This window comes from Gallinula chloropus (assembly GCF_964237585.1).
Source record: "Gallinula chloropus genome assembly, chromosome: 1".
NCBI classification, from domain to species: Eukaryota; Metazoa; Chordata; class Aves; order Gruiformes; family Rallidae; genus Gallinula; species Gallinula chloropus.
Window position 1 is genome coordinate 72,849,562 of NC_140085.1, and position 23,903 is coordinate 72,873,464.

The window sequence follows — 23,903 nt, forward strand, 5'->3', positions numbered from 1 at the left end:
ATTTTTCTACTTCATAGTAAACTGAAAAAAAAGCCTCTAAAACTGTAATTCCTCAAACATGTCTTCAGTCTACTTTATGATGTAGCTGCAGAGGTACTTGTGGTTGCTAGCAGAAAGGAAGCGGTGGTGTGTGGCTTGGAATCTCAAAGGAAATGGAAAAGGATAGGCATTCTTCTTCCTGCATTGCTGGCTCATGTTTCTTGTCCATCAGTACTTCCAGATCCTTCTCTGCAAAGCTGCTTCCTAGCAGGTTAACCTGTAACCTGTACTGGTACATGGGGTCATTCCTCTCTAAGTACAGGACCCTGTACTTGTCCTTAGTGAATTCCATTTGGTTCCTCTCCACCCAGTTCTCTGTCTGAGCCAATCTCACTGAATGGCAGTACAGCCTTCTGCAGTGTTGGCTGCTCCTCTCGGTTTTCTATCATCAGAAAACTTGCTGGTGGTACTCTGTCCTCTTTTCTGTGTCACTGATGAATATGTTGAATAAGACTGGACCCAGTACTGACCTCTGGGGCACACCACCAGCTACAGGCCTCCAGCTAGACTTTGTGCCACTTTTCATAACCCTCTGGGCTCCACCATTCACCCAGTTCTCAACCCACCTTACTGTCTGCTCATGCAACCTGCATTTCCTAAGCTTACCTATGGAGATGTTTATGGGAGACAGTGTAAAAAGCCTTGCTGAAGTTAAGGTAGACAACACCCACTGCAATCCCCTCATCCACCCAGCCAGTCATGCCATCACAGAAGGCTGTCAGATTGGTCAGGGATGATTTCCCCTTGGCAAATCCATGCTGACCACTCCTGATAACCTTCTTTTCCTGCATGTTCTTAGAGATGACATCCAGAATGAGCCATTCCATCACTTTTGCAGGCATGGAGGTGAGGGTGATTGGCCTGTAGTTTCCTAGGTCCTCCTTCTTGTCATTTTGAAGACTGGAGTGACACTGTATTTCTTCCAGTCCTCAGACACTTCTCCTGTCCTCCTTGCCCTTTCAGAGATGATGTAGAGTAGCATAGCAATGTCATCTGCCAGATCCCTGAGTACTTGTTGGTGCACCCCATCAGGACCCATGGGTTTGTGGATGTTGAGTTTGCTTAAATGTTTTTTTAACCCTATCCTCCTTGGCTAAGGGAAAGTCTTCCTTTTTCCAGATTTTCTCTCCTACCTCCTAGAGTCTGGGACTCCTGAGGGCTGGCCTTAGCAGTAAAGACTGAAGCATGGAAGGTATTCAGTAACTCTGCCTTCTCTGTATCCATCATCATGAGGGTACCCACCTCATTCAGTAATGAGCCCACATTTTCCATAGTCCTCCTTTTGCTGATGATGTACTTGATAAAGCCCTTTTTGTCGTCCTTGACATCCCTTGCCAGATTTAATTCCAAGTGGACTGTAGCCTTTCATCATTACGTTCCTGTATGTTCTGACTACCTACCTATATTCCTCTGAAGTGGCCAGTCCCTTTTTCCAGACTCTTTAAACTTCCTTCTTCCCTTTGAGTTTCTACAGAAGCTCCTTACTGATCCATGTAGGTCTTCTGCCTCCTTTGCTTGCTGTCTCTACGCATATATGTATACACAGATTCTGTCACTCTCCAGGCCCTTGATGCATGGCTCTAGAGTTCTACTCTCTTGCTCTGTTCTTCCCAGCTGGCACTTAATAATATTCATACAAGCATCACAAGACTCGGGTTAAAATGCCAGTTCCATTGCTGCTGGTTCTGTTGGGCATAATTGAATAAATTCTCCCTTTCCTGAAATGCTTCTAGATTTCAATATACAGTACTGATTTAAAAGTTACCAGTAAGGCTGTATGTACTCAGTTACTAGCAAGACCAAACTTTTCAAAACTCACACATTTTATTTCTCATCTGAGTTACTGTTCCATAACTGATACACCGGGGTTTTTTATCATTCTCACTGCCTGCTCAAAGTGCATGCCACTAAGTGAGATATTTTAAAGATGTCTAATATATTATTACTATCATTAATCCCCCTTCATCAACAACACTGAGAGAAAAATAAAGTTTACTTTCACATAAGCCCATGCAATATACATTAATTATTCCTGCTCTGGCAGGGGGGTTGGAATAGATGATCTTTCGAGGTCCCTTCCAACCCGTAATATTCTGTGATTACTCTCATTAATTATTTATAAATTGGATTTTATATTAACCATTCCATTAACTTCCTCTAGAACCATATCATGCTCACAAGCTTGTAATTACCTGGATTATCTCATTTACTTCTAAAAATGCCCTTAGGCTTCTTCAGGACCTCTGAAAACTGCCAGAGTTTCCCGACAAACTGAAAGAAAGACTAGGTATGTCCCTCAGCCAGCTCTCCTAAAATAACTGGATACAAATTACACAGAATTGCACATATCAAATTACAAACCTTAGTTATCAACTCATTAATGTCATCCTAAATTATTCTTGATATGGAAATATTTAATAGTCTCAGCTATACCAAACATCTGTGTCTTTCCAGATACACAACAGAAGTGCTTATTGATCTCTTTTTAATTAACTGTTACCAAAGCCAAGATTTCCCTCTAGTACTGAATCACTATCAGAATTCCTTCAGCTTTGGTTTACTTGGGGAAAAAAATCATATTCCTTTTATTCCTAATAATATTGGCAATAGATTGTTCTTTGTATCTGTTTTTCTTGATTAAACACCTACATTCTTAACCTCTGGCTTATATGCTGCATTATTCTTTTTTTTGCAATTATAACTTTAAGTCTGTGTGGTGATTTAATTAATATGATAGTCCTTCTGAAAAAAGGTGGTGGCTTTTAAAAATAGGATTGATGCTTAGAGGAACATTCTTATTTAGCATTCATAGTTTTCTGCAGGTTTTTTTTTTTTGTCCTTATGGTTTCTAATTGTTTTCCCTTTGGAAGAACTGACTTACTTTAAAGCTACAAATGCAGCAGTTTGGATGTTAATTACTCTTGCAAACCACAGTATAAACTATAATGGTTTCTTGCACAAACGTTACACTGATTTTTATATGCTAAGATGAATTCTTGGAGAATCTGCCTGTGCCAGACAGCACTTTTTGTTAGTCAGGAATCTTTTGTCTCTAAACACTTTGTAGATAGCACTGTGTCTCCCCTCCTGTGCCCACATATGTTACTCAGAATTTAGTTATTCATGGTAATACAATTTTCATCCTTCCCCTTTTGTTACACACAGGTGCAATTGTCTTAGGATTTTAATTTTATCCAGTAGATTGTGGTAAACACCTATTAATAAACTACCTAGTATTTATATGATACAGCACCGATTTCATAAGTATTTGGCATCATGTTGCTCTTGAACTGTCAGAAACAATGTAATTTTTGATTTAAATTACCATTTTCCTTTCTGTTTCCAAGTTGCTCCTTTGTAAACATCTCAGAACATTTATTTTTTTTAACTACCCAAGAATTAGACTCACCCTGCCAGCTTTCAGTAGCACCACCACCTAGGCTCTTTTATAGCCCAGGCGCCTGGTGTTGTTGCACAAACTAGTAAATTGCCTGTTTATTATTCACTAATATCAAAGTGAGTTCAGGATGCTGAAGACCCTCCATGTCCAGCGTTAGTCTGCGTTACAGGTGACAACAGGAGAGGGTACCAGGTGTTCCCACTGATGTCAGTAGCAACACTTGCATTGGGACAGAGCCTGTGATAGAAGGTGCAGCTGGTGACATCGAATCATTGCGGATATAAGATGCATTTGGACTCACCCAGTTGGGGGATTGTTCGGCAAAAAACCTAGGATAGCCTTTTTATGATGACTGGCAGCCAAACTGCATCAGATCTCACCCTCGTTTCTTGGAAAACAACAAATAATAATTCCGTGAAATGCTCTGATTCTAATGAAAAAGACAATTTTTGACATATTTCCAACCATCTCAGTTGCTCAACCCACTTTCTGAACGACTGCACCCTCTAATGGGGTAAACCAGATTGACTTTCAAAGCAGCCAATTTATTTTTATATTGTTTGTATGCTGCTAGTCTTTATAGGTGCGATACATCAGCCTATTCTTTTGACAGTAAATCAAGCACAGTTTTGCTGAACCTAGATTACAGGGGAGGTGTGAATATAGATTCATCTCTACTCTGGGTTAATGAAAAGTACGTCAATGGCTGTATAGTTTTGTGGTGAAATTAGAAAGAAATTTTAATGAAATTATAGAAAGGAGAATTCATTTCATTTCTAAGCCCAGAAACAAAAAGTTAACTTTTTTTTTATTTTACCAGAGCTTTATAGGGAATTAAAAGTTTAGAGAATGAAAGTGAGATGAAACAAATGCTTAACTGTGATGTCGTATCTTGTCAAACAGGTAATTCTCTAATGGACCAATGAAACCCGACGATGACAAGTTGTGGTCAACAGTCCTTAAATGTGCTGATGGTTCTGCTTTCATTACTGTTGTCAGCAGGTAACTTCTATACTTTGAATTTTTCTCTCATTGATGTGTGCCACAGGGAAAAATTAGTTGCAATTTAATACTTGGTTACTACAAAACACACAAGATCAAATGGATTTTAAATGAACAAATAAATAAATCCTCTGTGTATTTAGAAATGGAAGCTGGAATTTGAAGTGCAATTGACAATGCAGTTTAAGAAGGAAAAGGTGGTGTAATGCTAACATGGTGAAGCAGGCTGAAAATTTAAAAGAAAAAAAGCTAAAAGCAAGCTCTACAGAACTGAATAGTCCAACCAGTTTGCTTTCAGAAGATGATTATTTAGCAGAGTAAGTTGGGTTCTAACTGCGTGGTTTTGTATGTGTATGCAAGAGTATGTAAGCATGGGAAAGACTGAAACTGGAGCTCCAGCTGTTCTTGAGAGGAATACATTTTAGATGCAATCTAACTTGTCTTTAAATATATATATATATGTATATATAAATAGAAAAATGCATGACATCATGGTATGCAAATACTATGTTATTTTTCTGAATTGAAAAATTGACTGGACCAGGGATTGGTTGCAGATGCTTTTCTCCTGATGCTTGGTAGAGCTGCTCTAGATGTTTGCTACTAGCTCACAGAAAGGTTTTTTTGCAGAGATCTGTCAGTGATTAGATGGAGAATTAACCAATTGCTGTGAGTATTGGTTCTGCTCGTTCTTCAGGAGTTACTTTATGACACTAAGGGTTTCTGTAATTATGAATGGTTAAGAAAAATAATTTTTAAAGTTCTTAGTCCAAATAGATTTGATCCTAGGAGTTTTTAAACCTCCTTTATCCTACATCCTCCTACATCCTTGAAGCACTTTTTAATCCCAAAAGATTTTTTTTTTTCATCAATGCTACTTATTTCCTTGTATGACATCACATCTCTATAAACACCATACTTAAAACTTTACCAGGCATTATATAACTTACTGGTGTGTTCCAGTAAGGTTGCTTGTTACTCTGTCTGCATTCAGTGTTAGATCCTCATCAATTAGTTCAAGTGTCTGCTTTGTTGCCCACAGTCTCATTGCTTGTTTGCAAGTGTTCAGGTTGATTCTTGCTAATGATAGTTCATTATTAGCCCTAACTGACAGAATCCTTTCGCTAATAGTGGTATAATAATATCAACTAGACCACTACTTCTCTGCCTAATCTTGGAACAGTTCTCCTTTAGAGTCCTTCCACTGATATCCCTACGTATGGCGCTGCATCCCTAGTTATGTATCTACCCTCCTCCTGTGTACTGGAATCACGCACAGGGATTGTAGCAGCTTCTTTGTTGTTATCCAGGTTAAGGTCATTTCAGAAATCTGGCCCATGAATGAAGCCAATTAATCAAGAAGACTTTGATGAATGTATCCAAGTGGTCAAGCACCCCAAAACTTTCCCAGCAGCTTCTATCAATGTGTTTGAAGTTTGCATACCTTTACCATTCTCTCTAGGGGACTTCTATTAGACCTCACTTGTTCCAACCATTTTCCTGAAGATGATATAAATACTTAGGTTCCAGTTGAATGTAACTCTGGGATTACACTGTGTGTAAAAATAGAAGTAGTCAACCACTGGTATATGTAGACACCTAGTCCCTAAAACCCAGATATAAGGCAGTGTATGGATATTTTTGTTTCATTTTGTTTTATACCTTAGAAGAAAAGCACCACCTCTGAAGTGGAATAGTTTTATTTGAAACTAATTTCATATAGGTTTTACATCTTGCATAATATACTTGTTAACATCACAAACTACTGTCTTTGCAAACATGTACCTTATCTTCTTGTTGCTCCTTGATTACTAGTATTTCACTATCTGACATCCGCTATTGGTATGTAGAGTGCTGGCTTAATCTAAAATCATCACAAGCCTCTCACGCCAGTCTCACTGCTCTGTGGAATTTTACTACTGACCTCTGTAGGAGTGGGTTTAGGTCATCACTAAATCACACAAATTTTACAGGATGAAATTTGTTATTTATTATTTTGCAGCCAGGATGAATGTAAATTTCTTTGTCCGTGACAGGTCAGCGTCCATAAAAAAACCCTACTGGCTTCATGCAGTGAGAGTTGATGAGGGGGGAAGGATGATGCTCTCACTGGAATGAGAGCATTATCCTTTTTTAAAGGAGACATCATTTTTAAACTGAGCTGAAATGAAAATCGAATGGCAGGACTCCTTTTGAGTCCCTAGATTTACACACTTCTGTCTGTAAGATCATGCTTTGCTTCCAAGTCTTTGATATACTGAGGTTCGCAATCTTAGTTCTCAGTTTCTAAGATCTGTGTTTATGGTTGGAAACTGCACTTAACAACCAGAGGCCTAACTTCCACTGGCTCCACAAGTGAAATGAAAATAAGGGCACGTGTAACAGAGCTGTTCTTGGAGCCATCTTCCTGGTGTCAGAAAAGGAGAGAAGCAGCAGCAGTGGCAGCAGAGTAGAGGTGTGGTCAGATACTAAGGCTGTGGCACAGGACATGGGTGAAGTTTGGCAGCTTTAGCTGTGTGGTTAGGAAGGAGATGCAGTTCGCCACCATGGGCAAAATGCTCTCATCAGGGCAGGGACAAATAGTGCTGGAAAGAAAGGTGTCAGTTCAGAGTAGGTAAGCTTTGGGTCCATTAGAAAAAAAGAAAAAGAGGATGGAATTGGGTTGAGGACACTGAAACTTTAGATTGATTTTATTTCAACACTATCAAGATCACAGTGGCATGCAATTTTAGGACATGTGAACACTTACTAGTTGCACTAACCACACAAGGGAATGCATAAGATAGGGAGGAGCAGCATGCAATCATGCCAGAAGAATACCTTTCTTAGTATTAACTCTTAGACTTGCTTTACAATAATGTTGACGCTTGTATTCATTTAGTGGATTGAGACATGCTTCTAAAACCAGTGATGACATCAAGGTTTCCATTAGCAAGCAAAAAATGTCAGATTATTTGTGCATCACGGTATTTTTTCTTCAAAGAAGGAAAGTTATCAGAGTATCTCAAGTGATTGACACTGTGCTAAGTAAAATGCATAGCTGTTAGTATTTCTGTGGATCCAAATGGGAAGCTTATATAGACCAGCCATTCTGAAAGCCTCAGGGCTTTAAAAATTTAGTAGCTAAATTAAAAATTTAATCAGAATTACACAGATCTCTAACTATGAACAGAAAGTCAGGTAACACTATACTGTCTGTTTACTTTTTGTGAGGGAGATTTGGTAAATTTTAAAATGAGCTTAAATCAGTCATTTGAAGCATGGCAGACTATTCTCCTCTCAAAATTAGTAGGAACAGAGAGGGGAGCATCTACATCATTTACATGGTCAATAATACTTTTTGCAAAATAATCTGAGAATTTGCACATGCAGCTCCAGAAACAGCTACCATCTTTGCAACAGAGAACTTAAGAGGCTTTCAGATACAATATTTTTTATCTGAAGCATTTCTGTAGAAATAAGTCTGTTAATCCTCAGGATTTAAGCAAAGTTATTTTCAGGAAAAATACTTTTTAAAAATCCCAATTACACTTTGTTTGTTGGACAGCAAGCAAAATTACACTGATTAAAATAAGTTAATGAAATTTTTTGGCTGTGTAGCAGGTCTGGCTGGGATGGGGTTAGTTCTCTTCCTAGCAGCCCGCATGGTGCTATCTTTTCAACTGGTGACCAAAACAGCATTGGTAACACACCTGGTATTTTAGTTCTTGATGAACAGCCCTTAAGCAGGGTCAAAGCCGCTTCTCTTTATCATTTCTGCCCACCAGTGAGGAGGCTGGTGTGGGCAGGAGCCTGGCAGGGGACAGCTGACTTGAACTGGCCACAGGGCTGCCCCGTACCAGCATGCTCAGCAGTAAGACTGGGGTGGGAGTTTATCCCAACGTTCTGCAGGGACTGGCTGGGCATCAGTCTGCTGGTAGTGAGCATCACTCATGGGTTGTTTAGGGGTTTTGCTGGTGGTAGTAGGGATGGAGGCTTTTTTCATTTATTAAATAGTCTTTATTTAAAAACTCATGGATTTTCTTGCTTTGCCCACCTGAGGCTTTTGTCCATCCCCCTGGGAAGGGAGAGTGAGCAAGCAGCTGCGTGGTGCTTAGCCGCCTACTCGCATTAACCCCCACACACACTGACAACCAGATTCAGACTAATTCAGTCATCTCACTATGCTCTTATTTGGGCATTTATTTTAATCATTGACACACATTTTACCATTTAAGGATTTGCTTAACGCTATGTTTTATTGCAAACATCACTCTTCCTCTGACCTGATGTTATGTTCATTCTCCCTTCATTCTGTAGTCATCTTTCCCCAGTTTTCATCCCCAAAGAAGTTTGGGGATATTTTTTTCCCCTTTAATATGGGCAAAGGGACCTGTCTAGGGATCAGGGACACTATGACACGTGTGATGAGCAAGCTAAGCTTCTTAGAGTCCTGTAGCCCTCTATGGCATCTCACAATGTAACGTCTCTCTCACAGCACCGAATAATTTTGGAAGCATGGAAGTATTTGATTGGTTATGAAACATACATTTTAATATTGAGAATTAGCACTAGATGTATATACAAGTCAGGTATAACCTTGCAGAGCTGTTGTACTAGCTTAAAAGGGGTGTAATTCACCTAAGCTAAAGTTGTAGTAATAACATATGAAAAATTACATTTTTTGCTATCCTGTTATTTGCAAAGCTAGTTCTAGCAATAAATATCTTCCATTAAAATGTCCCGAACCTCAAGCCACCATCTATACTGAAGGCTTCAAAAATTACCAATGTGTACGTGGGTGTAATGTAACTTTAAAAAGGAAAGCTAAGTTAATATATCTTTAGCCATAATGGGCTTTATACCCACATTTTGAAAAAATGATGGTTCTGTTGTCATAATGCATGATAAACAAAATTTGTGTCGTACTCCAAGGCTTTGCAGGGATCAAAGAAGAAAATTTTGTTTCCTAGGAGCAGCTGATGTAATCCAAGTGAAGATATTCCATCTAAGAAAGAGTAAGTCAAGATGGATAAAAATTAAGAAATGTCAAACTGATCAGATCAGTTATATTTTCTCCATGGCTGCAACTGAAGTAGTACATACATGAAGTCATCTAACTCAGATAAGAACTCTGCAGGTTCAGTTATCCTTCAGCTGAATAGAGAGCACACTGGATAAGGTGGGGCTTAAAAACCCAAACACAAATGTTCAGGATTAAGCAAGCCCTAAAGAAGAATGAAAAAGCATTTTTTCTTACTAGAGAGTTTAGTCCACAGCATTTTTGATATAGCAGGTGTGTTTCTTCCTTTGAAGCTGGCCATTTATCAGAGAAGGGTTAGATGGGTGCCCTTCTGTGGATACTGTAAATAAAAAATGCTATGGTTTGACATTGCTATTGGAAGTGCAGTGCTGCACTCACTATGAAGGCTACCCCTCGTCCTCCATTTATTAGAACCAGTAGTAAGATTTACTTTCTGTTTGTTGACCTCAAGCATGGACTTGCCTTTTTTCCCCAGTAATAATGACTACTGGGACTACACGCATTGTAACACATGTAATGTACCCTTGCATGCTGGTATCAAACAACACTTAGGGACCTTTATACGTGCCATACCATGTGTGTCTAATGCCATTTGACTTGTCCCAGGTCATCCATGTGTGCACTGGACCTCCATGTCCTTCACGGAAAGCTGGAGACCAGATGGAACAGCCCAGGGAAATCTTAGCTGGCACTGGAGACCTGTGTTTAAGTAACCAAATCAAGCTCATGTTCTTGTTAAAAATCAAATACTTAGTTAAAAGTTCTATTTAGTTTCTGAATTTCTCCCATGCCACACATCTCTCACATAATTTTCTAGATTTAACTTTCCAAAAGCAAATAAATCCATAGTTAAAATGATGATGGGACAGAGTGTAACCTCAGCAAGTTCCCTGTTGATACAGATGTGGGGGGAAGGGCTGATCCTCCATAGGGTTGTGCTGCTTTCCTGAGGGACATGGACAGGCTGGAGAAATGGGCTGACAGGAACCTCATGAAGTTCATCAGTGGGAAGTGTGAAGTCCTACCCCTTCATGGGGAGGAACAGTCGCAGGCACCAGTGTATGCTGGGGGCCAGCTGGATGGTAAGCTCCTTAAGTAGGATTGCTGCCAGCAGGTAGAGGGAGGTGGACCTTAGGACCTTACCCTCTACTCAACACTAGTGAAGCAACACCTGGAGTGCTGTGTCCAGTTCTGGGCTTCCCAGTACGAGAGATGGAGTTACTGGAATGAGTTCAGCAATGGGCTGCTGAATGATGAGACTGGAGCATCTCTCATGCGATGAAAAGCTGAGAGCACTGGGACTGTTCAGTTGAAGGAAAAGAAGGCTTAGGAGGATCGTATCAATGTATAAAAACACCTGAGGGGGTCATGTAAAGATGACTGAGCCAGGCTTTTTTGGGTGTTGCCCAGTGACAGGACCAGAGGCAATGGGCACAAACTGAAACAAAGTTCCTTCTGAATGTCCAGAAACATTTTATCACTATAAGTGTGACTGAGCACTGCCACAAATTGCCTGGGGAGCTTGTAGAGTCTCTATCTTTCAGAAGCTATCTGGAAATGGTTCTGGACAAGAGGCTCCATGTGACCCTACTTGAACAGAGGGGTTGGACCAAATGACCTCAAGAGGTCCCATCCAACCACAAACCATTGAATTATTTCAGAACTTAATCCTGGAATACTCTTGCTATTTTTGTGTTAATCGAAGGGTGTGCGGGGAAGTAAGTACTTGCTCAAACAAATAATGTTCATGCAATTACATGCTTTGTGGATTTTTGCAACAGAATGTGAACATGCAGATTTTTTGCAAGAGTTAAAGACCTGAATCTGAAGAAAGACAATTTCCTTACTGCTTATAGCATCCTCAGAATTGAAATACACACTCTTCCCAGGCAGGGTAAGGACAGCTAGGTAATTAATTTTCTCAGTATCTATGTTCCTTTAGAAATACCATCAAGCACTTTTAGTTCCTGACTTAATTTACAAAAGGATTTTGTCTTCTGTTAAAGCAATGATGGCAGGTGTGTGTGTGTGTGTGTATTTAAAATGTAAAATGTTTATAGAATGGTTTTCCTTCACTCAGAGGGCAGTACAAGTTACATTGCTTTCAGTTTCGTGCTCTTTATTCAAGGCTCCTTCTATACACATAAATAAAGAAGTAATCTCCACTGTCACAATCCTTGAAATGTGACTAGGCCTACAGACAGTGAGAGATTCTTGAAATTTGTATATCCTATAAAATTGAGGAAAAAATCAAAAGTGTTAGGGATAGGCTTCTAAGCAACATAGAAGGAAATGAGGATTAGATAGATAAGGTGCACAGATGCAGTTACAGAAGGACGTAGAACTCATTGAAAGAGTCCAGCGCAGGGCCACCAAGGTGATTAAGGGAATGGAACACCTTCCTTATGAAGAGATGCTGACGGAGCTGGGCCTCTAGCTTGGAGAAGAGGAGACTGAGGGGTGACCTTATTAGTGCCTATAAATATGTAAAGGGTGAGAGTCAGGAGGATGGAGCCAGGCTCTTCTCAGTGATGACCAGTGATAGAACAAGAGGCAATGGGTGCAAGCTGAAGCACAGGAAGTTCCACGTGAACATAAGGAGAAAATTTTTCACTGTGAGGGTGACAGAGCTGCCCAGAGAGGTTGTGGAGTCACCTTCACTGGAGACATTCAAAACACACCTGGATGTGTTCCTGTGTGGCTGAGTCTAGGTGATCCTGCTCTGGCAGGGGGGTTGGATTAAATGATCTTTCAAGGTCCCTTCCAACTCCTAATGTTCTGTGATTCTGTGATACGGATGAACAGAGGATATGTGCAGAGAGACGCAGTACCATTAAGCTAAATCCATGCAAGTCATTATCTGTAACCTTGTGTACTGGTAAACTGATAGAAAAATCATCTACCAAGTTACAAGGGTTAATTCTGCCATTCTGAAGTGTTAATTAGTGTAACCTTATGAAGCACAGCTACCCGCAGCATCGCTGTGTCTCTGTTCTCTGACTGGAGTAAAAACATTTCATTGCTATTCAGATTCTTGACTTCTGCATTTTACTTTCCTTAAGAGTGTAAGGCCCTTGGGGGGTCTGTACGGTACCTGTAAGCTGTTTGCAGCTTGCATCTGCCCACAGTCTCACCATGTAAGTGTAACGTCCCTGTCCCCATGCAACAATCAGCCTCAAGGCTGCATTCCGAGGGTGCGGATGGAGAGCATTTCTTCCCCCACCTTCCGGAAAAGTGATGGTGAAATCAGTGTAACATTGTCCCATAAAAAAAATATTCTCAGGGAGATAATAAATGCTTTATGTGAGAGTTTAACAAAGGCGAAATGGAAGAACTCCCAGGAATAGCTGTACTGCTATTAGTTCTGTCTGTTTACAAATTCAAAGTTGGTCAGATCTGTGACGCTGTTTTGTAATTGCTATTTCTGGCAGAATAATCCTTATCAAAGAATGACCTTTACAGTGGAGAAGATATTTCCTGTCAAGAACAGTGACTGTAAATAAGTGCCATCAAACTTTTACTGCAGTTTTTACATAGACTTTTTGTTTTTATGAAGTCATCTCGGGAGACTTAAACACAAGCATTGTTGGGTGTTTATGGATACTCATATATTTAGAACAGCAGTATGAAAATGTTTCCCTAAATATTTTTCTGCTTCACAACACGGAGGGCAAGTCTTCTTTTCCCTTAAAAGATATAGTTGTAATCAGAAACATAGTAACAATAAAAATCAAAACAAGAGGCTAAATATTGTTATCTTGTAGTACCAAATGTTGTGATGTCGAAAGTTCTGAAATATTAATGTTTTTCAGGAATCAAACAACAATTGTTTAAGCTTAACCAGTGAAAAATTCTAGTTCATAACATACAGATAACACGAGTGACTCACAAAGCCAATATTGTTCTTTGTTTTACAGTGTTGTCCGCACATTTTCGGGTCTGCGAGCCATACACGGACTACAAAGGTCGCTACCACTTTGGTTTTCACTGCCCCCGTCTTTCTGACAATAAATCGTACATCTTTTGCTGTCACCATAACAACACAGTATTTAAATACTGCTGCAATGAGACAGAATTTCAGACTGTTATGCAGATGAACTTAACAGGGAATGCAGATGGATATATGCATAAGTAAGTAAATGAGTTTTAAAGTACTCTTCACCAAACTGTACCTGGTCTGATAATACAGTCTGTGGTATGCTGAATGGTGGAAGCAATTAGACTAATTGCATACACAGGAAAACATTGCTAAAAGGTTTTTGCTGTTACAGAACTCCTAAACGAAAAGGTATTTGAACATTGCTTTCTCTGACATGGGCTATAAACATTGCATGTAAGTGTAACAAACATAAAGCTGTGTATAAAAGCTACAAAAGTCTCTCCCTCCACCCCAACCGGATCCAAGCTACGTCAAAATGTGTATCAGTAAAAATAAACCCCTCCTCAGATCAGGGAGGGGAGGGCGTGTGAGTTCACATTTTCCATATCAACCCAGATGCGCTACTTTGAATCTCTGATGTTTTGAGTCTGAATCTGTTAATCACTGACCTTGGGGAACAGAATGTATTTGCTTATATACAAACACTGCGTGGTCTCCTTGCTGTTCCTGGGATACTTCCACACGCTGCCAGGGCCTGTTCTCTAACATCAATGTCAGTAACTTCTTTCCTGAAGAACCTGTAAGTAACAAGTAGGTCTTTGCTGCTGACTACCCGCTAACCGTGGCAAAATTTTCACTTGTGGTCTGCCTCCTATTTGGTATTTGACATTGTGGCCACTCTAATTTGCTGCTGTTTTTTTGCACAGAGGACAACTTTCAGCTGATGTAAAGCCCCAAGGTCCAGTTCTGATAGATCTGCTTCCCCCCGCTTTTTATTCTGGTGTCCAGCCCCTCCAGGGCAAGGAAGGGGCAGAATAAAGCCAACTGGAATTCAAGACTATTGATTTCTGTTTGCAACAGGGATTTTAGTGTTTTCTTCTGTGGTGCAAAGTCAGTTGGTGTGTTGTCATTCTTTCCCATGGAAGCAGGTGCAAGGCTGCTAGGAGACTGTGGTGCTGGAATACTGATGTCTGCTCTTTTAACTCACTGCGTGCAGCTGTGTCCAGCAACAGCCGGCTCATGGAGTCAGCAAGCTGTCATCTGCCTTAACAGCCACTCCTTATACAGCTCTATCTAGAGGTATTTGAATCTTGCATAGATGTAGGTGTTGCATACTCTATCTTTACAGGTATTACAGCAATAATCACCTGCTATAATGAAGCCTGTGTACTGTGTACTACCCATATAAGATACTTTTAAATCAATGTAGCTCTATACTGTCTTGCTACTGTAGATGCAGGTATGTTCTTGAGGTGAAATTTCCTTCCCTTGCCCTTGTAGTGCATCTGGGAACATCATGAGAACATGTCTCTCAGAACGCTGGGGAGAGACTTCAACTCAAACAGCCCATTACAGGCCATTCCATTTTCTCCACCCTTTGTGCAGTTTGGACAGTCTAGAAACTGGTATCACGCTCACCTGGGGCTACCCAGCTCAGCCAACATGTATGCCTCCAAGTAGAGGTCGTACCACAGCATGCCCCAGCACTCCCCTGCAATGCACACTCTACATGCACTCCATGGTAGAAGTAGGATGTGCTTCCCCCTTTGTTTACTGGGGTGACCATGCCACCACGGCAGCAATTGGATGCCTGCCTGAAGAGAGGTCCTTGCAGGACTCTCAGTACAGTAGGGCTGCACCCACAGTTGCAAACTGAGTCTGAAGCAGTTTCTTGCTCTTGAGTGATACAAACAGGATCTCAAGAATGGAGAAGCGTGCCTATTGCCCCCCTGCTTTCCCAGTTCTTTGTCTTGCTCACAGTTAATTTGCTTTATTTCTTCCCTTACTGTTTTGTCAACCCCGCACCAGCACTGCTGAGCAGCCAAGTCTGCCTAACAGGCAGCTTCACCACAGAATTTGGCATGTTACTGGCTAACTGTGGTTCAGCCAAGTAGAAAGCTTTTTCCAGTATCTCAGGAGCTACTCTGTGTTCTCATGACCAGAGCTTACAAAGGTAAGGCCCTTCCATTATGCCTTTCACCAACAACCTGGAGTGGACAGGACAATCAGGCACTTTCCAGAGCAGACATGCACGGAGCCACAGGTACAGTCTGATTGCAAAATGTACCCTGGGATGTAGAACAGTTCTCTGCCTCCTGCATTCTCTGTTTGCATGCTTGCTCACACATGTGTGAGCTGTTCCTCAGCGGGAAAAACATGTTTTATTCTAAGGACTACAGTACTTATTTTAATTAAAATATTTAGAGCAGAGCATAAGTATTATAGTAGTTTTCATTTAGCAAGCTTAAAGTCACGTCATTCAGTTGTGATGAAGAAAGAGCTACCTCTGTCATCTTTGTTGGTGATGAAGAAAGAGCTACCTCTGTCATCTTTGTTGGTAAGATCCATTGTTGAGAACCATCTGTGGACTACTTACGATGTGTGTCTTCAGTCCAGAGTTTCTGGTGGACATTAGTTATGTGCTGATCTTTTGCAAAGTTACATGAAATCAAGCTAATTGCAATAGAAGGCCTCTGGAGCCTTAGTGTAGAGAAGTGCTAGAGTGGAACCGGTATTGCCTTTCTGTAACTTCCTGAAGCATCACTTCTGATAAATCAGGCAGGGGCAGGAAAATGAAGAGATGCTGACTTTCTGTGTAACGCTCCAGCGGTGCAGTGAGACAGGGGGTGAGAGATCGCCTCACCCTGAGCTCGCCAGATTGGTAGAAAACTTCCTGATAATTTTCATATCCTGTGGAGGGAAGGAAAGCAATGAAGCAGAGATGCCTACATTAAAAATATCACAAAAAGCATCGTACTTAATACACTCTGACTTTATTTAACGTAGGAGATAATTTACCTTATTTTAGATTCTACTACATCCAAGGTTCACTTTACAGTAACAAAGTCAGCTATTTGTTTAGATCTAATTTCACACACCACTGAAAAAAATTCTGATGAAACTTATTGTACTGTGGCTGGGGAGAATGATTTAGGATATGGGAATAGCAATGAACTGAGAAAAAAAAGGATTATAGTTTTCAGGGAAGAGTGATTCAATATTATTATTTGGTTTATTTCAATATTATTATTTGGTTTATTTTTCCCCTTAGCCATTCTTGTGATCATCAAAACAAGTTTCTTGTTTTATAATACAGTTGAGGGAGAACATTAATGAAGTGACTTATAACTTCTTTGGCATGGCACAGCTCAAAAAACATGTTTGTCTTCTACAGCCACACAATATATAACTATAGCCAGGTTTATTTACATTTTTTCCATTACTATAACAAAAGATTTCTATGTTTTTATAAGTGCAGAATACTGGGCTACTGTATCTTACAGATCATGCAGATTATTCAGCCTGTAGTATTTTTAAATGTGAACAATTCATGTAGCATTAAGTACAGAAATAACAATGATGTTTAACAGACAAGAAAAAATCTGCCGTCCAAAGTATTTTTCTGTAAGACTTTGTCTAATAAGTTGTTTAATATTCTTTAAAATAGTATTCATTTGAATATAGTATTCATACTCCCTCAGATTTTCTACTATGCCTGTTTTGATGGATTCTCAGCAGTACAACTATGTTAGGAGCCCTTAATCTGATGCTGGAGCAGTGTTACAGCAGTCTGTAATGCATCCGTGTTTTTCCTTATCTCTTATCCCAGTTTTTCAGGGTTGAATGGCTTTTGCACGCCACGCTACAATGCTGCACCTAAAGCAACGTGAGGATAGAATAGAGCTATCTTTCTCCAAGTACAGCATATCCCCCCACAGAGCTGCCATGTGCTTAAATATCTCCCAGAAAGTCATCTTTGCAAGGAAGAAAGAAAAAAAAAAGTAAATTAAAAAAATATCAATTCGCTCTGTTGCAAAAAGTTGTCATTTAGCTGGTAGTACCTCTTAGGTGCTACAGTAACAGGCATTACAAGACAACACAGGATTGGGCAAAGGCCTTGAAAGAATAGTAGAAAGCAATGGGGGTGAGGGCAGGAGAGAAGCAACCCCATTTAAGGTGTAAATGCAAAAGCTGCAGTAGAAATCCCAAGGTATTTGCTAGGACGTAATCTTGCGTTTCTTTGGGGCAACAAGAAATGGTTTCTGTGGTCCTCTGCCCACATTCCAACTGCAGCTGTAGAATTTTGCTCACAGTTGGCTTGATATGTTGGGGGTTTTTAAAGCCCAAATGTATTATTTCCTGTTCATGTGCTGCACATAATACACAACAATCTATTAAAAAAAAATCCAAAAAATACCCACACCAAAAACGTGACCTGGTCCTAACCTGCTTGTCATCTGTCTCAAAAAGTTAATGAATTAGATGGAAATAATCACATAGGTAAGACTAATAATAAAAGAGCCTGTCTTTTCATTTGTGTGTAGCAGGGGGTTGTTAGAGACTTCTAAGCAGGATTCTGTAGATGGAATAAGAGGAGATGGATGGTAAAAGTATTTCTGATTCTCAGAAAGCCAAATTCAAGGCTTCCTGCAGTCAGAGCACATCATTCTGTTTACACAAGTGGGCTCTGAATCAAGACTATTCCAGATATACTTCATATTTCTATAAAAGACAAAGTATCTTAAACTCATGAGCTCCTGCACTTTTCTGATAGGTCTGTGAATTACCCGGTTTCACAGAGAAGCTAAAAGGAAATTGGCTGTAACTTTTCCACCAGATTTAGCTTTTTTATCTGTATGCCAGCAGCAGCAGTGGACTTAGTTTTAGAAGTAATTTTTGGTGTTACCTTGCTAAACCTTGTGTTGAACTTAAACAGGAATCTCCAGAATGACTGATCGGGGGTGGGGGGGTGAAGTGGGCAGGAGCACTAGTAGTGCAGGGTAAACTTTCCAGACGGGAAAGGGGAGAAGAGATACAACCACACCAAAATAATTTACGTTTGATTGTCCCAGTGAATGAAAAAAACCCAGTATTTTGAACCTCAGTAAATCTGGTATCTGTTCAAAGATTACTTCTAATTCAGATGAAACTTCTGCACAAAAGCACAGGAATATCAGATTCAAGTTGAAACTTACAATTAAATGGTTCGATTCAATGAAATGAGAGTAAGGCCTACAAGCTTTTTTGCTTCCCAGTTCTTTCCCGTGTCTCCGGCCTTACTGTTACTCAGTGTAAGAATGGTAATTTATTTTCTAATTAAGGCATCTTGTTATGTTTAGGGAAGTTTTGATTTTTCCTATCATTAATAGCCATCGGTAGAATTAGTATTGTCTACCATCTTAATAGTTTGAATAATGGAAAACATCAAAGTGCAGAATTTCCCCTCTGTGTATGAGACACACTGATTATTACTTTTGCTTGTGATTTTTCACAAGGCCCTTTTGATAGTGCTGTTGTCCTGCTGTCTGTTAATTAAAATAAAACAGTCTCTCATTTTTGTACTTCTAAGAAACAGATGTTATTTAGAAGGAGCATATGGATGACTCGCATATGGCATGATTAATAAATTTGTATCTTTAAATTAGAACACTCAAAATAGCTCTAATTTTCACTAACCAAAATTCTGATGGGGGAAACGTAATACCTAAAATACAAACAAATTCTTTTGATTTAATTATGAGAAACGTTCCTGCCTCTTGCATTGTTGCCAAAACAAAAATAACATGTTTTCTAATATTTCCATTCATACAGTGGATCCCATACAGCTCACCTGTTTGTAAAATGGATCCTGATGGTATTAGTGATAAAGAACAGGATTTGTTCCAACGGATTTCTTCTTGACTTCTCAAGCCTTCGCTTGCCTTTTATTTATATGAGCAGAAAATGAGAGAGTTTACCCCAATAGGAATAAATCCACCAAAAGTCAAGAGTAGTGCTGCTGAGAAAGCCTGCATTAACCAGATCCTGTTATGCTTTGAAGTGCATGGACTGCAAAGATTTTTAATGCATTACAAAGGCCTACCCACTGTTGTGTGAGGTTGGGTATGCATGTGTAAGTCTTTAGCAGAGACAAAGACTCTGGACTTAAGGGGTTTCAGAAGCACTATATTTTGTCTACTTCCTATCCTCCTGGAAATTTACTGAATTTTTTTTTTTTTTTTTTTAATCCTGGCTTTGTGTAATCCTAAAGTTACAGAGAAAGGGACTCATTAACAGCTCAGCCCTTTCTCCTGTTATTTACAGTTATTTGCAATGGGACCTCACTTAGACTAAGTGTGTTATATCTATGGAGTGGAAGAAAAAATCTCTGAAGAGAAGGATCGGTCTCCTTAAGGACTGAAGGGCAAAGCACAGAAATTTCAAGTCTGATTTCTTATCTGGTTTCATATATTTCTTGTTTCATATGTTTGTTTTTTTTAAAGTGTAACATGAGAGAGTCATACAAAAGTTTAAATGGAAGTGAAAGTTCAAAGCAGAGACCTGAAATGGTTTAGATCCAAAAAAGCTTGGGATGTGTTTTTAAATTGTCAAAACATCTTTCTAGCTTGCATCTGTAACATGTTTGTCTTGTCAACTTTTTATTTCTCGTGGCATGTCTGTTTTGATAAATGTTATGATAAAAATACAGTTGCCTCAAAGTTTTTCTGAACTTTTGTGAAAGAAAGAAAGGTTGAGTGTGTGTTCAATGTTATTCAGTAAGTTCAGGTTCACATAAATGTGGGTTGCACATGTATTACTTCAGTATGGCTTTTCCCCAAGACTGGTGTCCTAAAGACAATTTTTATTACTATCCCTTCTGCTTGCTTTTAGTTTTTCAGTCTCTGCTCTACTTTAGCTCATAGGCTAGATTAGCCTTCTTCGCTGTACACCTAACAATCTCATTCTTACCTGTTTCTTTTCTGTTCTACCCTCATCCTCCCCACTCTCACAGTTTCCAATCCAAACTGCATTTACACCTGACAGGCATTTTTCTTTTAATGATATTGCATCTCCAGCGGAGCTTTAGCACTTACTTCTCTCTTTGATGCCCAAATTATTGACCCCCTTATGCCTTTTCCTCCATTTTGTTTTTTCTTTTCCCCCTTTTAGTATTTTTAGTCACCTGTGATAGCTTTACAGCACCACGTCAGCAGCTGGTAATTTTCTTGGTCTTTACCTATATATGTATTTATATATATATATATATATATATTTAGGACTATGAAGATGATTAAGGGCCTGGAGCATCTTCCCTACGAGAAAAGGCTGAATGAACTGGGGCTGTTTAGCCTTGAGAAAAGAAGACTGAGAGGGGATCTTATTAATGTTTATAAATAACTCAAGTGTGGGACACAGGGGGAAATGGCCAGCCCCTTTTCAGTGCTCTGTGGAGGCAGGACAAGGGGCAATGGCCTCGAGTTGGAGCACAGGAAGTTCCGCACCAACATGCGGAAGAACTTTTTCACAGTGAGGGTGACAGAGCCCTGGGACAGGCTGCCCAGGGAGGTGGTGGAGTCTCCTTCTCTGGGGATATTCAAGACCCGTCTGGATTCTTACCTGTCCACTCTGTCCTAAGGAAGTTGCTTTGGCAGGGGGGGTGGACTCGATGACCTTTGGAGGTCTCTTCCGACCCCTACAATTCTGTGATTCTGTGATATTTTTATATATATATATATATATATATATACACATATATGCATATTATAACTGCACCAACATATAGATATAAATGTGGTACGTATTTTCCTTCCTGTGAAGTGCATTGTATAATACGAACTTGTCAATATTCTTCCTTCCTAAATTTGTGATTGGCAAACTAAGGGATCTTTAGCTGTCGCTCTTGAAAGCCTAGATTTCTCCTAGAATCCTCTGCATCCATCAATAACTAATTATTAAATTCAGAGCAAAACCAAGCACATGAAACACTTCTTTTTAAGAGAAGTGGTTTATAATACATGTCAGCCATGAATAGTGTGGACGCTCCTGGGTCTCAATTATTAAAGCATATTTTCCTAAGGTTAACCCTCACCCACAGAAATGCCCAGCCACTTTCAGCAGGGCGACTCTCTGGGAGTGAGAATTTGCAGCAGGCAACGTGCAACCCATCAATCACGTATGTATCAGTGGTCTGACTTAGTGCTTTGGAGCTAATTATGCAGCAGATATATGTGATACACGAGATAACTTTTTGTTTTCCCTTTTTCTCTTTCACAGCAACTACAGTGCACTTTTAGGAGTGTGGATCTATGGCTTTTTTGTGGTGATCTTGCTGGTACTGGACCTTTTATATTACTCTTCAATGAACTATGATATTTGCAAATTTTACCTGGCACGGTGGGGAATCCAGGGAAAGTGGATGACACAGGGACAGAGCCGATGGATTAACCCTGCTCAGGATCCAAGCCAAGTACAGACACAGCCTCAGCCAGAGACACAGCCTCAAACTCAGCCACAGCCTCAAACATCACAGACAGTACATACTTTAAAAGGAGATGCTTTAAGCCCACCCCTGATGTCTTTTCAGAGTACATCTGCCTGGTAAGTAAGTTAAACCATTTTGTGATGTATTTTTTTTTACTCTGTTTTGTAGTGTGAACAATCAGTTTGGAAGTGTCTGCACATTCAGGTTGAACGACATCATTTCCAGCACGTAATTCTTTATATCATGACCATCTGACAGAATTACTGCTTGGGAGTGATTTTGTACTCTGCAGTATATTAAGTCATTCTTTTAATACTGTGCTTGGAGAAATAGATGCTGCCATTTTTTAGTGCTAAATAGTTTTCCTACTCTGTGGTATAAAAAAAACCCTAGAAATCTTTGTTCTACACTGACCAGTATACAATTAATTTTAATCTGGTGTCAAAGACTAATTGCTACGTGTATCTGTGTATCCATTGGTCTAGTTTTACAAGACTGTAAATAGCAACACAGAAATACCTTCAACCGTGATGTCACAAATCCACACTCTCTGTGGCATGAGACACAAAAACAACATAAAAAACAGGTTATTTTTCTTTTCTATGCATAGCCAAAAAAGCATAGCTTGATCTCATTTGACAGAGTGACACAAGTAGGCTACTGTAAAGTTAAATGCTACAAAAACAAAACAAAAGCCCTAAAAAAGCCCAGACCAAATGGCAGACAGATACTTCAAGAGCAGGCAGAACACACAGTATAAATAGAAGAGACTAAATACTGATTGCAATGGGACAAAGTGACATTGAATGATTCAGGACTGTTTTTACCAAAGAAAACAGAAGCCAAGGAAGAGAGCTGAATAAAGCAGTGCTCTGAATAAGGTGTCAAGAAAGGCAGGGACTTTTTTCTTAGCAAGAGAGTTTCAAGATTTAGAAGGGGGCAGAGACAGTACAGAGTCACCAGTGTATTTTAGAAGTGTTCCAGAAGGCTGAGTGCTGAGTTTTGGCAAAATAAAGTGATCTAAGAATGAGTAAGGTGAAAAAGATGACAGCTGTTCCTGAAGCTGTGGAGCATGTAAAACCACAATGTTGGTCTCGGTGTGAAACCTTTGGGTAGCACTGTGTTGCAGATGGGTTGATGATAGCAGTTGTCCTTTTATTTCAGAACTTGCCCTTCATTTTTAAAGTGTAAATCTAGAGCAAATAGGGTTGAAGATTTTTTGTTATAGAAGTGGTGATAGTTTGACCCAAGGACAAGGATCTTTAAGGAGGAGGTGGTTTGTGTAGCAGCTCATAATGGATGTATCCAGTGCAGATCAGACTTAAGGACCATTCTGCAGGCCTTGTTCAAACAGAAGAGTCCACCAGTGCTACTTAAGATAGAGATTTGCTTGTGCTTAGTTGTGAGCACTCTTCTTTTTACCACTTCTTCCTCTTCTCTCCTGTCTTCTTCTTCTAATTCCTTCAGCTTTTCTTGCATACTGATTTTCCACTCTTAGTCAGAATTGCCATAAAGGTTAAGACCAACATTTATGGTGCAGTGATTGCAGTCGAGCTTAATACATGTGTGTGCACGTGGGTGTCTCCATATAAAAATATAGTGACTACATGAAGAAAAAAAAATAGTAGTTAAAAAATTGCCATACCATTACAAATTAAAGGAAACTATTCAATAATTCTTGAACCTTTGGTCACTTTCCATTACTGACTTTTTGTTAATTCTGTTTCTTTGCTTTTTTTTTTTTAAGCGTTAAGCGGAGAATGTATGTTAGGATCAGGTGAGCACATCCCATATGCTCCTTTTCCTGTGTTTGCAGGAGATGGGCATTGATAAGTCACTCCTAATCCTCACCCCTTCCCCAGTGAACCAACCATCTGTCTGTGCTCCCCTCAGTTCCAATAAAATTGCTTCTTTTTTTTCCTCCCAATCCTTTCATTGCTCAATGGAAGAAACAAGCAGACCTTGCCTTAGCAAAACCATATTTACCCTTTGTATTTCAGCCTGTAAAACACTACAAGAGGTGCCATATTTTCAAACTCATAACCTGCAACTTTTGAAACTGACAACCCCTTAACTAAGTGCAGAGACAATTCAGTCT

General features: G+C 39.7%; 1 protein-coding gene across 1 annotated transcript; it reads left to right on the forward strand.

The window, feature by feature from the left end:
* Positions 1 to 4,374: 4,374 nt before the first annotated feature.
* Positions 4,375 to 21,925, forward strand: SHISAL1 (shisa like 1; the record flags this gene model as incomplete). Its single annotated transcript, XM_084277799.1, has 3 exons — positions 4,375 to 4,441; positions 13,382 to 13,595; positions 21,598 to 21,925. 3 exons carry the CDS (start codon positions 4,375 to 4,377, stop codon positions 21,923 to 21,925), a joined length of 609 nt encoding a protein of 202 aa, XP_084133925.1.
* Between the last annotated feature and the right edge of the window lie 1,978 nt (positions 21,926 to 23,903).